General features: G+C 41.6%; 1 protein-coding gene across 1 annotated transcript in view; it reads right to left on the bottom strand.

Annotated features, from left to right (window-relative positions):
* uvrag (UV radiation resistance associated gene) overlaps positions 1-16,915 on the bottom strand; it is a 180,796-nt gene that overhangs the window by 115,989 nt on the left and 47,892 nt on the right. Inside the window, exons 7-8 of the mRNA XM_036594725.1 lie at positions 16,532-16,637; positions 9,742-9,868 (exon numbers count right to left, since the gene is read on the bottom strand). Of these exons, the coding sequence (XP_036450618.1) occupies positions 9,742-9,868; positions 16,532-16,637 (233 nt within the window). The remainder of the gene's footprint in view (positions 1-9,741; positions 9,869-16,531; positions 16,638-16,915) is intronic.

Raw genomic sequence — 16,915 nt, 5'->3', positions numbered from 1 at the left:
TATATATAATATGCCCCATATACGTTATACATGAGTGTTTATACGTAATTATATTAATATGTCCCATATGTATTATATATGTAACTATCTATATGTACACTGTTTAGTACAGGAAATGGTTCTATTTAGAACCAGGTGTTCTATATCTATTTGCATGCTTAAATGGTTCTTTACATGGAGAAATCATTCTTTAGATTGATGTATTTGAGCACATTTCAGCACACAATGGTTCTTTGAGTGTTCATGATTCTACATAGAACCATTTTCTTTACTAAAGAACCATCTTTTTCAGAGTGCAGGTATTCATACATAATATATGGACCCTATTATTATTAGCCTACACTCTTAAAAAGATGGTTCTTCAAGGGTTCTTAAGTAAAGAAAATGATTTTATATAGAACCATGAAAACTCAAAGGACCCTTTGCACGATTAAAGGGTTCTTTGCATTGTGAAAGCGTTCTTCAGATTGATGGAGAAGGTGCTGTAGATGGTTCTATATCAGATCTTTCTGAAAAACAAGCTTCTATTGTTACGAGCTTGAAATGGTAACAACAGCAGAACCCTTTTTGGTGCTGTAGAGAACCTAATCAGAAAGATTCTACATATAACCACCTATGGCACATTCTCCATCAATAAGAAGAACGCTTTAATCATGCAAAGGGTTCTTTGAGTGGTCACGGTTCTATATAGAACCAATTTCTTTACTAAAGAACCCTTGAAGAACCATCTTTTTTAGACATAACAATCACGTTTATCTCTTAAAAGCTTGACTGCATGAAAAAAACAATCCTGATCTATCCTAACAGTGTGACTCCACATAAACAAACTAAATATGATTTGAAATTAATAATATTAATAGTATGAATAGTAATCAATGGTAGAGACAGCTGGATTGGTTTGAAATGAACAGTAAAAGTGTCAAACGTTCTCAAAATGTCTGGCTTTACGTTCTGGATTCAGTAAATCTTGTCCAATCTCACAAGAGTTGTTGTGAAAGGACCCGTGTGTTGTGTTCTCACACTAAACGACAGCATAACGTCGAAACGCTAACGTCACTTCAGTTTATCAGCAATATCAGTATTTATTTACACATCAGCTTTATCGCTGTAATTTACAGCACGTGTTCCGGACCCGGAGGAACACAGCACCTGCAAACTGACCGATCACACCTGAGCACACAACCGGACACAAAGCAGACAAACACTTACGGCCGTTTCTATACACACACACACACACACACACACACACACACACACACACACACACACACACACACACACGTGTTTACAGTTAAAGTCATTTAGAGTCATTTCTGCATTCTCGCTCTGAAAGTGGATAAACTGGTGTAGTTCCCCTCCGGCTGTTCGCTTAATGTCACAGATAAACAGCAGTGACAGTCAAATAGCTCAGAGACGACCACTGCTGTAACTGCAGTCTACAGCATCAAACGCAGAGCAGAGAAGACGCTTAGAAAAGCAGACGTTATCTAGATCACAAGCTCGGCCTTTCAGCTCCTCTTAGCGTTATACACCAACGAACGAGAGCCCGAACAGATGAATACAGGAGAACACGTCTACACGGGGGCCGTCTTTACCACGTGCCCAACGTTCTTTACGGCCGCGTCTACGGACACTAACGTCCTCCATGGCTTTTTATATGAACTCTAATCAAATTCACAACCAATTCTACAGACAGAACAGCTGTTTTTATAGTAGTTTCTATTGATGCCACCTTTTATTCCAGCTGTTTGTACGCAAAATTTACCACCAGTTTTACTGACAGCAGCCTTCTTTACAGCCATTACTATGGATGCTTGGCCATTTCTACGGAAGCCAACCTTCTTTACAGTCATTTCTATGGATGCCAACCTTCTTTACAGCCATTTCTAGGGATTCTAGCCTCCTTTTCTATGGACGCCAACCGTCTTCACGGCCGTTTCTATGGACGCCAACCGTCTTTACGGCCGTTTCTATGGATGCCAACCATCTTTACGGCCATTTCTATGGATGCCAACCTTCTTTACAGCCATTTCTATGGATGCCAACCTTCTTTACAGCCATTTCTAGGGATACCACCCTTCTTTACAGCCGTTTCTTTGGATACCAACCTTCTTTACAGCCGTTTCTTTGGATACCAACCTTCTTTACGGCCGTTTCTATGGATGCCAACCGTCTTTATGGCCGTTTCTATGGAAGCCAATCTTCTTTACAGCCGTTTCTTTGGATACCAACCTTCTTTACAGCCGTTTCTTTGGATACCAACCTTCTTTACGGCCGTTTCTATGGATGCCAACCGTCTTTATGGCCGTTTCTATGGAAGCCAATCTTCTTTACAGCCGTTTCTATGGAAGACAATCTTCTTTACAGCCGTTTCTAAGGATGCCAACTGTCTTTACAGCCATTTCTAAGGATGCCAACCTTCTTTACAGCCGTTTCTATGGATACCAACCTTCTTTACAGCCGTTTCGATGGAAGCCAACCGTCTTCACGGCCGTTTCCATGGATGCCAACCTTCTTTACGGCCGTTTCTAAGGATGCCAACCTTCTTTACGGCCGTTTCTAAGGATGCCAAACTTCTTTACAGCCATTTCTATGGAAACCAAACTTCTTTACAGCCATTTCTAAGGATGCCAAACTTCTTTACAGCCATTTCTATGGAAACCAAACTTCTTTACAGCCATTTCTATGAACACCAACCATTTTCATCGACGTTTCTTCGGACACCAAGTTTGCTTACAGCTGTTTCTGTGGACAGCAACAAAATTTGCAGCCATTTCTATGAACGCCAATCTTCCTTCAGCTGTTTCACTGGACAACAACCTTTTTTTCAGCTGTTACAATGAACCCCAATATTCTTTACAGCTGCTTCAATTGACACCAACTATAAATGGGCACCACTGTCCTTCTTTGGCCAGGCTTTTTTTCTGCCCATGCCTTTACAAACAAGGTGACTGGCTCCTTGTATTGAGAGCTGGGGCTGCCCAAGATAAGATAACGACTGAATGAATGAATTGTAACAGTCGATTCAATGTACTGCATTAGCTGAATGAATGACTATTGACTTAATGAACGACACTAAAAACTGAACAAATGAACTGTTACTGTATTTTAACAGAATGAATCAGAGAAAAATACACGACTGGGGAACTAATCTACTATCTAGATCACAAAGGCAGCATCTGGGCCTTTAGGTTCCTTTTAGCATGAATGAATGAATGAAGCTGCTTTTATGCCACAGCTGAACTGTGTGTGCTCTTTATTCTTTATAGCTCCTCTGGTTCTAAAGCAGAGCTACTAATCCTGAATAAAGGTCTTCCTGTGAGTTCAGTTCTCCGCCAGTCAGGACACGCAGCTCTTTCTCCAAACTGAGTTTATTAGGCTCTATTCGTGTGTGTATGAAGCCGAGCCCTGTGGTCAAACATCCCGACAACATCAATCAAATTCTTCTCTCTTTTAGCCCCACCCACCCTCATCCCTCAGCAAATAAAAACAGGGCGTTTACTCAATCAGTCTGAACGACAGCAGGCAGTGACGAATGGGGTCGCTAAGAAACTCTAACTCTAAATAAACTACGGGGTTTGAATAGTCAGTGGACAAGAATCCAGCAAACACCATCATGAGGGCAGCCAAAACGAGACCCAGAAACAGATTTCTGAAAATCAAAATAATCCACTGTAATCCACCGCAGGCTTCCCACAGTTAAGGGGTGTTGGCTTACCTTTACTGCTTTTAAAAATATCAACAAAAACATTTCATAAAATGCACCAATGTTCAGTAATTCAGGGGTTGGCAGTGTGATGATATTTGGGCCCAATCCCATTTCTTCTTTTTACCCCTACCCCTTGTTTTCCAGTGTCACCCTAACCCCTTGGAACTGAGTTACAGGGTAGTGGTTGAAATCTTCCCTCTGAAATGGGACCCTCAAATAAAAAGAGCATCACTTCATTAACAGCTACCAGCGCTGCTCTGTAGGCGACCCTGCCAGTCTGCAGTGACAGCAGAGGAGGGTAAAGTTCAGCTCCTCACTGCTGGGCTTTAGTTACATTTAGGGCATCATATGATCTTCAAAGAGGGGGGCAATTATTTATTATCACCCACCCCTAATTCTTCAGTGATATGAAGCTGAAGTCAGATATTCTCCAGCTTCTAGGTTTGAATTTTCCCGTTCCACCTTAAATAGTGCAGCAGTTACATTCTGGTGCTTCAGGCATCAGAACTGCTGGACTATTTAAGGTGGAACGGGAAAATTAGCATGCTATTAGCGATTTTTTTATGCTTGTTATGTAGAAAATGACCATAATACACTGAAACGACATTAAACTGAGATAATACAGTGGTTTTTATCATTTTTAACGGAGAAAATTCTCACATTTGTGAGTTTCTTTGGTCTCTTGCGCCGCCATCCTTTCTCATAACTCTCTGTTTGGAGTCTCTGAAAAACCTCCGTTTGGAGGGTCATGTAGCCCAAACACTTCACCCCCCCCCCTCTATATCAACAAAAACTGGGATAGCCTACCCCTAGACGTGAACACGCAAAACAGAGGGCTAAGGGCTGAGTGGTAGGGGTGAGGGGTGAAATGGGGCTGGGCCTTACTGTTATCGTTAGAGATGCACAGAATCGGTGACTCAGGACTGATGTCGAGTTTTGTACGTAGGATATTGTGCAAAACTTGAGGCATCTGAGAAAATTAGATAAAAACGCTGATCATCAGGACTGGGTCGCACCAGGTTTGCGTAAGTTTATACTTAAGTTTGTGCGTAAAGTCTAGCTAGTTTAAACTGTCCTTTTACTAAATCTGGCTGCACCACAAATCCATAAGTCGAGTCTTAACTAGTAACATCTAACTAACGTGTACGTCGCTCTAACATGACGATAACATGTTCAGAACCGATCAGTAAACCTGCTGCCATGGAAACATGATGGCAGTTGGCACTGACTTCTCCATGGATATCCAGCAGAAGAGAACAATAAAGTTAAACTGAATAAAGCAAATGATCTACAGCCGCTGTCTGATTATTCTTTAATATTTCACTGAGAAAAACAGACATGCAGCTATTTAAACAACGGCTTCTGACTGACCGACACAACAGCAGATCAGTTTAGCCGCTGCTGAGTCTCTGAGCTGGAGCTGTGGGTGTTTAGCTTCATGCTCAGAGTTTAAACCAGGGCGACGATTAGAGCTGTGAGTAAAATCACAGTGAACAGCGTTTAAAATTTTAGCCTAATTAACTCTAATTAAATCTCTTTCTATGCAGCCTTCCCTCAACTGTTAAGGTGTTGCTGGGCCATTGCTATAGTATCCCAGGTGATTGCTAAGGTCTTGCTAGGCCAGGGGTCGGCAACATGCGGCTCTTTTACTGTCCTGTTGTGGCTCCACAGCTGAATCAGATTAGTAGGTAAAAATAAAATAATCCTCCTTTACAGTAAAATAAAGCTCTGCTGATCGTTCAACACAGTTTAACAGTAAATGGTCTTAAACTCTGGAGTTAATGTAGAACTGCTAATTCACCCTTTAACCCTGAAGATCAGCACAGACTGCTGGTCACCATAGCAACAAAGACGACAGTCTCGTCTAGCTAGTATCTAACGAAGCGACAAAGAGAGAGATTTAAGATGAACATCGATAATTTGGAGATGAATGGACTGATTTACATTTATAATCACTCCAGCTGGTTTCCTGATACGTTTAATCTGCAGTGAGAAACTGACAAACACTAAAAAGTCACAAAGCTGAAGTTTCTCATTCGAATTTTTCCCGTTCTACCTTAAATGGTGCAGCAGTTACATTTAAGGTGGAACAGGGAAATTAGAACAAGAAGCTGGTAAATGAGAAGCAACTTCAACCTCGTAAAAAGTCAAAAGTTGAGAGATATTTTACAGGAAACTGTTCTACTTTTGCGGAAAAGTTTCCTGCCAGAGGTGCGAGAAAAGCAGCTATAGCTGAGCTAAAGCTTAAAGCAGAGCAAAGTAAGTCTGCGTTTTTGTTTATATTTTTAGCCTATACTGGTACATTAGCCCATATTAAGACATATTTACAGCCAAGATGGCAAAACATTACTTTAATAAAATGCACACAAAATGTTGTGGCTCCCAAGGTGGTTTGATTTTGGGCTCTTCTTAACATCTGGGTGACCCCTGTTGGCTGACGCTGCCACAGAAATGTTCAATACGGTTCCTTCATGTCCAAAAGGACACAGAAATGCCCTCCAGCAGCGATGAGAGAGATCCAGAATGGTGGAACGCATTGAGAAAAAGATCAACTGTCTGCAGAGCAACAGACTCCAGCACAGAGAGGACAGATCACTCAGAACAACATTAAAGTTATCATAACACACGGCAGGTGAGAACGATTTCTCCTCCGCAGTATCGTATGATTACAGACGCCTTAAAATATGAGCCACCAGCACGTAAAAACACTGAAACAGCCTTCAGCCCCATAACCTTCAGCACTCACTCGCTCAGACTGATATTAAACCAGCTTTGTTCTTTCATACACTAATAAAGTCAGAGAGAGCGTCTGATCTCCTCACAGGGCTGAAACACACTTCGGGGGGGCAGTTAACTCTGTCTGGGCTCGGAGAAGCGAGCAGCACAGCCCCTCACTGAGCCCTGTTAAAATGAGGGAAAGTTCAAGGTGTTTCTAATAAAGTGGCCAGTGAGAGGTACAGGTCTACAGCACTGAGCAAAGGTCAGAGCTCTTCATTTATTTAACAGTAAACAGTGAATTTATTCATTTTTCAGTGCTGGAGGGGAAAAAAAAGCAGAAAACAAACCCAGAAATTACCCAGAAGCCTCAACTAAATCTAGTATCAGCTGTGTGAGTGTCAGTGAGTCGCTCTTCACCTCTGTTCTTTTCAGGAGACTCAGGCTACATTCACATTACCAGGCTGGAGCAGCACAAATCAGATTTTTGCCCTTTATGTGATACAGATCTGATGCGTTCAGAGTAGTGTGGACACAAATCAGCGGCCAGATTCACAAAAGTGTCTTACGAAAGAAAATCTTCTTAAATGTGTGTGAAAAGAGTTACGAAAAAACGTTATTCTTCAAACAACTTCGTAAGAATGGTCTTATTTTCTTTTCTTAACTATTTTCTTAAGAAGAATATTCCTACTTATGTTTAATACTCACAGTTATGTTCATTAAGTGTTTTCTTAACCTTACGACAGGCTGTTCATCTTAGGCAGTAAGAGTTGACAAGGTGAGCATCTAAGGCCCAGTCCCACTTCACCCCTCGCCCCGACCACTCAGCCCTTAGCCCTCTGTTTTGCACATTCACGTCTAGGGGTAGGGTGTCCCGATTCTTGTTGAGATAGAAGGGTGGGGTGAAGTGTTGGGGCTACATGACCCTCCAAACAGAGGTTTTTCAGAGACCCCAAACAGAGAGTTATGAGAAAAGAAGAAAAACTGGTGAGATGGAGAACAAGAGACCAAAGAAACACACAAATGTGAGAAGTTTCTCTGTTAAAAAATTACGATAATCACTGTATTATGTTAGTTTAATGTGGTTTCAATATATTTTGGTCTTTTTCTACATAACAAGCATTAAAAATTGCTAATAGCATGCTAATGTCTCGGTAGCTAGCTAGCTAACTTTCCCGTTCCACCTTAAATAGTCGAGCAGTTCTGATGCCTGAAGCGCCAGAATGTAACTGCTGCACTATTTAAGGTGGAATGGGAAAATCTGAACAAGAATCTGGTGAATATCTGACTTCAGCTTCATATCACTGAAGAATTAGGGGTGGGTGATAATAAATAATTGCCCCCCTCTTTGAAGTCATATGATGCCCTAAATGTAACTAAAGCCCAGCAGTGAGGAGCTGAACTTTACCCTCCTCTGCTGTCACTGCAGACTGGCAGGGTCGCCTACAGAGCAGCGCTGGTAGCTGTTAATGAAGTGATGCTCTTTTTATTTGAGGGTCCCATTTCAGAGGGAAGATTTCAACCACTAGGGGGTCAGGGTGACACTGGAAAACAAGGGGTAGGGGTAAAAAGAAGAAATGGGACTGGGCCTAAATGTATCACGGACGCTGCCTCTGCCGCTCCTCATCCTCGTCCGTCACCCCTCAATTATTATACTGCCCGATGAGGATTTTTCCTGTTGGCTGTTTCTTCCACCATCACCTCTAGATCTTACTTGCTACAGTTTTAAATGCTTGGTTTGATGTATTTCCTTCAGTTTTCTCCTCTGAGTAATTTAAACTAAATAACAGTTAATACAAACTCAAAACGTATCTCATGTCGTTTATGGTACGTGGTAAAATGCAACGTGGCCGACAAAAGAAAAGATTTTCTTAAGTAATTACAAACGTCTAATAAACGTCTTAGTGTTTGTCTTAAGAACCCTCACAAGTTTATTCTTAAGAAAGCTGTCATGAATTCAGCCCCTGATCTTTTCAGATCAGATCTGAGTCACTCTGGCTGTGTTCAACATTACAAGCTTCGTTGCTTAGATCAGATTTTTTGCTCAGATATGATCTTCCTAACACGATGGTTCACATTTGTGTAGTTAAGGGAAACGAACCGGCGTCCTTGAATGACCCGCATGTGCACATCCTAATCCTGATCAGCTCTAACCAGCTCTCAGCTGCAAATTATTAGAGCGAACTGAGGGTGAAAATGAGTCAGATGTGTTGCTTTTCCACCGTTTACTAGCACTGACTTCAGGTTCAGCTGCTGCCTCGTTAATGCTAAATGCTTAGAAGCTGGTTGATCATTTTCTGAAGTAATCAAACACATTCAGTGGTGATGAGGTCTGGACTCTGGGGTGGTCAGTCCATCGTTCAGCTTCTTTGTTTGATGTGTCCGTCTCCTTTTCTCAGTGAGGTTCTTCTTGATCAGCTACACATCCTTTCAGACCCACAGCGCTGAGTCGTCTTCTCACAGTGGAAGGATGGACAGAAACACCTGTGGATGTTTTCAGATCTGAAGCAGCTCGATTTTCTCCTCTCTCTCAGAGATGAAAGCTTTAAAGTTCATCTGATGGGGGCAGGTTTGGTGTCTACCAGGTCTTCCAGGTGGTTGTTAGGAGACACATTTTCTCTGCAACATCCTCAAAAATCTCTCTTGAAAAATAAACAACTTGCTAAATGTGGCCTCCGACTTCTGCACAGTGCTGTATGAGTTTCTAATAAAGTGGCCAGGGTATATATGCTTACACACTTAGAAATGATGGCTCTTCAAGAGTTCTTTAGTAAAGAAAATGGCTCTATATAGAATCCTGAGCACTCAAAGAACCCTTCTCATGATGAAATGGTTCTTCAGATTGAGGGAGAATGTGTTATATATGGTTCTATATAACATCTTTTTGAAAAGGGCTCTATACAGCACCAAAGAGGGTTCTTTCATTGTTACCAACTTGACATTGTAACAATAGAAGAGAATTCTTTGAGTGTTCATGGTTCTATGTAGAACCATTTTCATATGATGTCAAGCTTGTGACAATAGAAGAACGCTTTTGGTGCTATATGGAACCCTTTTCAAAAAGGTGTCATATAGAACCACATACAACACGTTCTCCATCAATCTGAAGAACACATTCACGATGCAAAGTACCTTTTAATCATGCAAAGGGGTCTTTCAGTGTTCATAGTTCTATATAGAACCATTTTCTTTACTACAGAACCCTTGAAGAACCATCTTTTTAAGTGTGTAAGGCTTCGCTTTGATGCTTGAGGTACTCTGCTGATCAGTGTGTGTATTGAGTGAAGGTGTCGTGGGCTGGTTGTGTTTGTTTTTACCTTTTCTTTGAAGTTGCACTCTTTCTTTCTGTAGTGTGTCCATCTCTCGCACCAGAGCCTTCTTCTGTCTCTCCAGCTCACTGCGCAGCACACCGATACGCAGCTGCATACACTCTCGCTCTTTCTTCTGCAGAGAGAGAGAGAGAGAGAGAGAGAGAGAGAGAGAGAGAGAGAGAGAGAGAGCGCCATTGATGACACTGGTTAAGTCTACTTATTTACTTAAGAACAACACTCTATAATGTTCATATGATCCACACAGTCACTCTGACAGACTGTAATACACTACAGGAAGTGTAGGGGGCGATATGACTTCTACTGTTTCATTTAAAAAGCCTCTATAATGTTCATATGATCCACACAGTCACTCTGACAGACTGTAATACACTACAGGAAGTGTAGGGGGCGATATGGCTTCTACTGTTTCATTTAAAAAGCTCTATAATGTTCATATGATCCACACAGTCACTCTGACAGACTGTAATACACTACAGGAAGCGTAGGGGGCGATATGGCTTCTACTGTTTCATTTAAAAAGCCTCTATAATGTTCATATGATCCACACAGTCACTCTGACAGACTGTAATACACTACAGGAAGTGTAGGGGGCGATATGGCTTCTACTGTTTCATTTAAAAAGCTCTATAATGTTCATATGATCCACACAGTCACTCTGACAGACTGTAATACACTACAGGAAGTGTAGGGGGCAATATGGCTTCTATTGTTTCATTTAAAAAGCTCTATAATGTTCATATGATCCACACAGTCACTCTGACAGACTGTAATACACTACAGGAAGTGTAGGGGGCGATATGGCTTCTACTGTTTAATGAAAGTTGTTTATGGCCTAATTTACAACATTAATACATTTATTTTAAACTATAATCTTAATATGAACTGGTATCATCATATTTAACATACGTCATCATCATCATCATTATTAGTAGTAGTAGTCGTTACAGTAGTAGCTAAGGTATTACTGTCTGAGGTTTCTGTGGTTATGATTATGACAGATATTATTTAAACGTTAAAGGGAATTTAAAGCTCTTTTGTTTATGAATATGGATGTGTTTGTAATCTGTGAGCTCTGATAAGTGCTGTAACAGTAACGGACCAATAAAGCCGTGTTAATCTCTCACTGAGAGGAACTCAGGGGCTCGTAAGAGGGGAAAACCAAGACAGAGAGAGGGAGAATTGGGAGAGGGATGGAGAGGGAGAGATTAAGAGAAAGTTCATCCCTTCATCTGAGCTCTTTGATCCGAGCTGCCGATCACTATCATAATCCACCAGGATGGAGGTGAACATCTACAAACGCTTCAGCCACACATCCACAAACGCTTTGTTCCTCAGCGCGGCGCGGTGCTCAGCCAAGCACCGTATGACACACTGTTATCTATAAACATGGACTAAAGCACAGACAAAACTCAGGCTTTAAGATGCCGCTGCTGTGTTTAGCTACGCTAATGTACTTTAGCCCATGTTTATAGGTAACAGTGAGTCATACAGTGTCAGAAACCACAGAATCAAGACTGTTAGAGATACTGAACACCTCCACACGAGTTTGAGGCGAGTCATGAGGCAAGCAGCAGTACTAGGACTCACAATTAACCATATTTTTCATTCTTATGTCTCCATAAGTTGTACAAAATGGCTATTTACAAACCACACAGCTCCAAAAACACTCTATCCTGAACTAAATACTCTTGCCTTCTTTAACGGTTCTTTAGTAAAGACAAAGAACCACAAACACTCAAACACTTGCATTTGCATGGTGAAACGGTTCTTCAGATTGATGGAGAATATATAGCACCAGGGTTCCTATAGTGTTATAAGCTTGACATCGTAACAGTAGAAGAACACTTTTTTGATGCTACACAAGCATTTAAAAAAATGGTGCTATATACAACCGCAACACATTCTCCATCACTCTAAAGAACAATTTCACCATGCAAAGAACCATTTAAGCATGGAAATGGTTCTTTAAGTCTTCATGGTTCTATACAGAACGTGACTCTTAGTACTAAAGCTGTGTTAAATGTACGAAGCAGAAATAGCTACTGTTACAACAAACTTGCATCACTATAAGGAGCTTTTTAAAGCTGCACTTTGTAAGTTCTGGGGATTTGGAGACGTCTCTGGTAAAAATGTGTAACTGCATGCAGAGTATTTTGTAAATATGTATATATTTTGTTTATATTTATTTATATATACACACATGCACACATATACATATATATATATATATATATATATATATATATATATATATATATATATATATATATACACACACACACACACACACACACTGACTCTGAGAGAGAGAAGGGGGGGTGGGAGATCTGTCTGTTGATAGGAACGTCAACATCTCATGCCTGTTATCAGAGGAGAGAGCAGATAGAGCCTCCATCCACCAGCAGCTCTCTCTCTCTCTCTCTCTCCCTCTCCCTCTCTCCCTCTCTCACACACACACACACACACACACACACGCCTATGTTTAGGTCAGAGCTCTGAGTTTTTCTTTTTGAACAATTTTGCAATATAAACATAAAAACAATCCAAGACTGATATCACAGACGACTGTAATGACAAAATGAGCCTCGTAATTAATCAGAGTTGTTTACTGTGTGCTGTTGTGAGCATCCTGACCAATCACAGCTCCACACGAGTTTCTCTGGGTGTGTTAATGGATCAAGGTGTTCATGCATCCAAAAAAATGTTTATAATTTTGGTTGAAATCCTGCTGGCTAGTCTTAAACCGTGTCACATTATCGAGTCCCCAGTGTGAGTGCACTGTAAGGCATATCATAACTGATCTACACAGCAGTACAACCACGATATAATCACAGTTTTAGTATTTTGTCTATATTGTGCAGCTCTAGTTCACATTGTTCCACCTTTTTGGCATCCAAACAAAGAAGGAAGCGTCAGAAATGCAGAGCTGAACTTGAATGGATATTCACAATTTCTTAGTTTGACCCTTTGAACCAACCGTAGTTCCAGGCTGAAGCCCAGCTGCAGTGCACTGCTGCTTTGAGTCCGACTGTAGCCCTCCTGTTCAAATACAGCTTTTAACTACACCCCACTACTTTCAGCTGACTCCACCCCTGGCTCAACTTCGAAAAATACTCAAAATTAGAATATGCCTAGCAGCCACCTGAAATACCATAGCAACCGCTTAACACCCTAGCAACGACCACAGGTACCACAGCAACCACCTAGCAAAACCTTAGCAACCACCTGAAACACCATAGCAACCGCTTAGCAACACCTTAGCAACGACCTTGGATACTATAGTAACCGTCTAGCAACAACCTAGCAGAAGTGGGAACCATTTAGGCTGCGTAACCGTTCTGCGTTTCCTTCGGGAAAAGAACGTTCCTGGTTACTTTAATCGTTTGACAGCCCCAGTAATGACACAAACTATTATGGGATGCAAATTGAAGATAAAGTAAAACAAAATATCTCTAGATGTCTAATGGTTTACAAGAACTGTGAGTGTGTGGTGTGTGTGTGTGTGAGTGTGTGTGTGTGTGTGTGTGTGTGTGTGTGTGTGTGTGTGTGGTGTGTGGTGTGTGAGAGTGTGTGTGAGTGTGTGAGTGTGTGTGTGAGTGTGTGAGTGTGAGTGTGTGTGTGTGTGTGTGTGTGTGTGTGTGTGTGTGGTGTGTGTGAGTGTGTGAGTGTGTGTGTGGTGTGTGTGTGTGTGTGTGTGTATGTGTGTGTGTGTGAGAGTGTGTGTGAGTGTGTGTGTGTGGAGTGTGTGTGTGTGTGAGTGTGTGTGTGAGTGTGAGTTACAGTAGGTGTTTTTTTTGGGGGGGTGGTGTAGGGGTGTAACTACCCTGGGGGCAGTGGAGTTTCCCTTTGAAGCTGTCGCTGGTTTACCATAAACACACTGTTCTCTATCTGCCCTCTTGGCTCCGTTTTCACAGCTGCAGCCCTGCAGCTCTGAAAAATCCTAAATATGCTTTTCTTTCTTTCTGCTTTAGTTCCTCCTGAGGGATCCGGTCAGAGAGGAACCGCAGAGGCAGGCCGAGCTCCGCCGAGCGGCTGAAAAGGCTTCGCTAAATCCACCAAAACACAGGACAGGAGGAGCTAACGACAGATTTATGAGCATCTGTGTAATATAATACACACACACAGCCGCTGGTTACCACACACCTCCCTACTCCCCCTCCACCCCCCACCCCCTACTTATTACTGTAACTGCTTAGCACAACTGCCACCATATCCACAGCATTACACTACATTATATATCTCACTGCTGTCGGACCAAAACCTCGCATCTCCAAAATAGCAACTTCACAAGAGAAGGAAGAAACATACTGTACTTTTAATGTAAGTCAACAGAACCAGAGTTTTTCCACATCAATTTTGGTCGGTTTTTTTTGGTCCATTCATCAAGAAATTTACACATAATGTAAAGAACAACAGGCATTTTCAAATTATGAAAAAACTGAAAAACGTTAAAAATGGAGATACGAGGTTTTGTTCCGACAGCAGCGATAAACTATATTACATAACTATATAATTACATAGTTATGTATACTTATATTATAATGTATAATATTTCTATTATAAAAATGTATAATATATAAGTGCCTGTATTATACATGTAGATAACTATATGCAATGTTAATAAAAATAAAAACAATAATAATACTAATACTACTACTAATAATAATATAACATTGTAATAATAATAATAATAATGAGAAGTTTCATCAGTCTCGCAGTTTTAAAAACAGAGTTTTTGTTAAAAGCACTTCACAAAGTCAGTTTTCTGACTGTTTTGTTGCGTTTGTATGTTATTCCAGCTTTTTCTGGATATCCTTCAAAGTCAGGCCCTGAAAACGTACAAAAGCAAACACACACACCGCCAGGCAGCTCAGCGGCACAAAAACAGGCCACACTGAACTCTAAAAACACTTTACAGACGGCCTAATATCACATTAGGGCCCGAGTGTTTTGTTATCATACCAAAAATAAGGGAATTACTGAGGAATGTAAAAGATCCCTGACATTTTTCGGCCAACGGGAAGCAGAAAGTAAACCACAGCTCTGCTCAGACGTCCTGCTTCACAATCACCTCCACAGATACGCCGTCCAGCTCCAGACTGAACGGACTCCGTCTGACCTTCCGACAGCGGGAGCTGATACGGTCGTCTTTCTGTGCATTCAACTGGTGGTGTGTAACTGTTTATACTTGATCAAAAAAAGGCAAAATGTAAAGGATATTCTTCACACGCATAATATCATTCAGAGTCTTTTGGTCATTGTGTTACACTGTTTAGCTGCTCTGGATTTGTTTGGCTGTGTTGGATTTGTTTGGCCTGTTAGGGCGGTTTGGGCTTGTTTCATCTGTGGTGGATTTGTTTGGTCTGTGCTGGGTATGTTTGGTCTTCTGTGGTCTGTGCTGGCTTTGCGTGGCCTTGTTTGATCTGTGTTGGGTTTGTTTGGTCTTGTTTGGACTGTACTGGTTTTGTTTAGTCTGTGCTGGGTTTGTTTGGTCTTGTTTGGTCTACACTGAGTTTGTTTGGTCTTCTGTGGTCTGTGCTGGCTTTGTGTGGTCTTGTTTGGACTGTACTGGTTTTGTTGGTATGTACCAGGTTTGTGTGGTCTTGTTTGGACTGTACTGGTTTTGTTTGGTATGTACCAGGTTTGTGTGGTCTTGTTTGGTCTTCAGTCTGTGCTGGTTTTGTGTGATCTTGTTTGGTCTGTACTGGGTTTGTGTGGTTTTGTTTGGCCTGTATTTGGTTTGTGTGATCTTGTTTGGTCTGTACTGGGTTTGTGTGGTTTTGTTTGGCCTGTACTCGGTTTGTGTGGTCTTCTTTGGTCTGTACTGGGTTTGTGTGGTCTTGTTTGGTCTTGTTTGGTCTGTACTGGTTTTGTTTGGTCTTCAGTCTATGCTGGTTTTGTGTGGTCTTGTTTGGTCTGTACTGGGTTTGTGTGGTCTTGTTTGGTCTGTACTGGGTTTGTGTGCGCTTGTTTGGTCTATACTGGGTTTGTTTGATCTTGTTTGGTCTGTACTGGTTTTGTTTGATCTTGTTTGGTCTGTACTGGTTTTGTTTGGTCTTCAGTCTGTGCTGGTTTTGTGTGGCCTTGTTTGGTCTGTACTGGGTTTGTGTGGTTTTGTTTGGCCTGTACTGGGTTTGTGTGGTCTTGTTTGGTCTTGTTTGGTCTGTACTGGTTTTGTTTGGTCTTGTTTGGTCTGTACTGGGTTTGTGTGGTTTTGTTTGGTCTACATTGGGTTTGTTTGATCTTGTTTGGTCTGTACTGGTTTTGTTTGGTCTTCAGTCTATGCTGGTTTTGTGTGGTCTTGTTTGGTCTGTACTGGGTTTGTTTGATCTTGTTTGGTCTGTACTGGTTTTGTTTGGTCTTCAGTCTATGCTGGTTTTGTGTGGTCTTGTTTGGTCTGTACTGGGTTTGTTTGATCTTGTTTGGTCTGTACTGGTTTTGTTTGGTCTTCAGTCTATGCTGGTTTTGTGTGGCCTTGTTTTAGTCTGTACTGGGTTTGTGTGCCCTTGTTTGGTCTGTACTGGGTTTTGTGTGGTCTTGTTTGGTCTGTACTGGGTTTGTTTGGTCTTCACTGGGTTTGTTTGATCTTGTTTGGTCTGTACTGGTTTTGTTTGGTCTTCAGTCTATGCTGGGTTTGTGTGGTCTTGTTTGGTCTGTACTGGGTCTGTGTGGTCTTGTTTGGTCTGTGCTGGGTTTATTTGAGCTTGTTTGGTCTGCACAGGGTTTGTTCAGTTGTTCTGGGTTTTCGTTTTGTCCTTCAGTGTGAATCTCTCACCCGCTCTGTGCAGGCCGCTGTCGTCCTCAGCTTCTCCTCAATCTCCTTCCCAATCCTCTGGACAGTGACCTGCGTCTGTTTGATCGCCCGCTGGGCTGTATGCAGTCTAGAGAGAGAGAGAGAGAGAGAGAACACAAATGATGAAGATGATACATCAGGTTAAAACTCCAGTGAAATCTGCACAGGGATATAAAGCTTTTACTGCAGTCATTATTTTTACCTCATCACCATTTAAACAGAAAACAACACCGAGTCACAAAACAGCGTCTAAATAAAAACAACACGCAACGTCTGTCGAAGTGCTTACCGCGCACGCACAGTCGCACAGATGTGAGTGCAACCAAAGCAAAGCAGTATGATCTCCTCTAACGACAGGAGCGTATT

This window comes from Colossoma macropomum, unplaced genomic scaffold, assembly GCF_904425465.1.
Source record: "Colossoma macropomum unplaced genomic scaffold, Colossoma_macropomum, whole genome shotgun sequence".
Taxonomy (NCBI): Eukaryota; Metazoa; Chordata; class Actinopteri; order Characiformes; family Serrasalmidae; genus Colossoma; species Colossoma macropomum.
The sequence above is the reverse complement of the archived record's forward strand: the minus strand, read 5'-3'. Positions and strand labels throughout refer to the sequence as shown.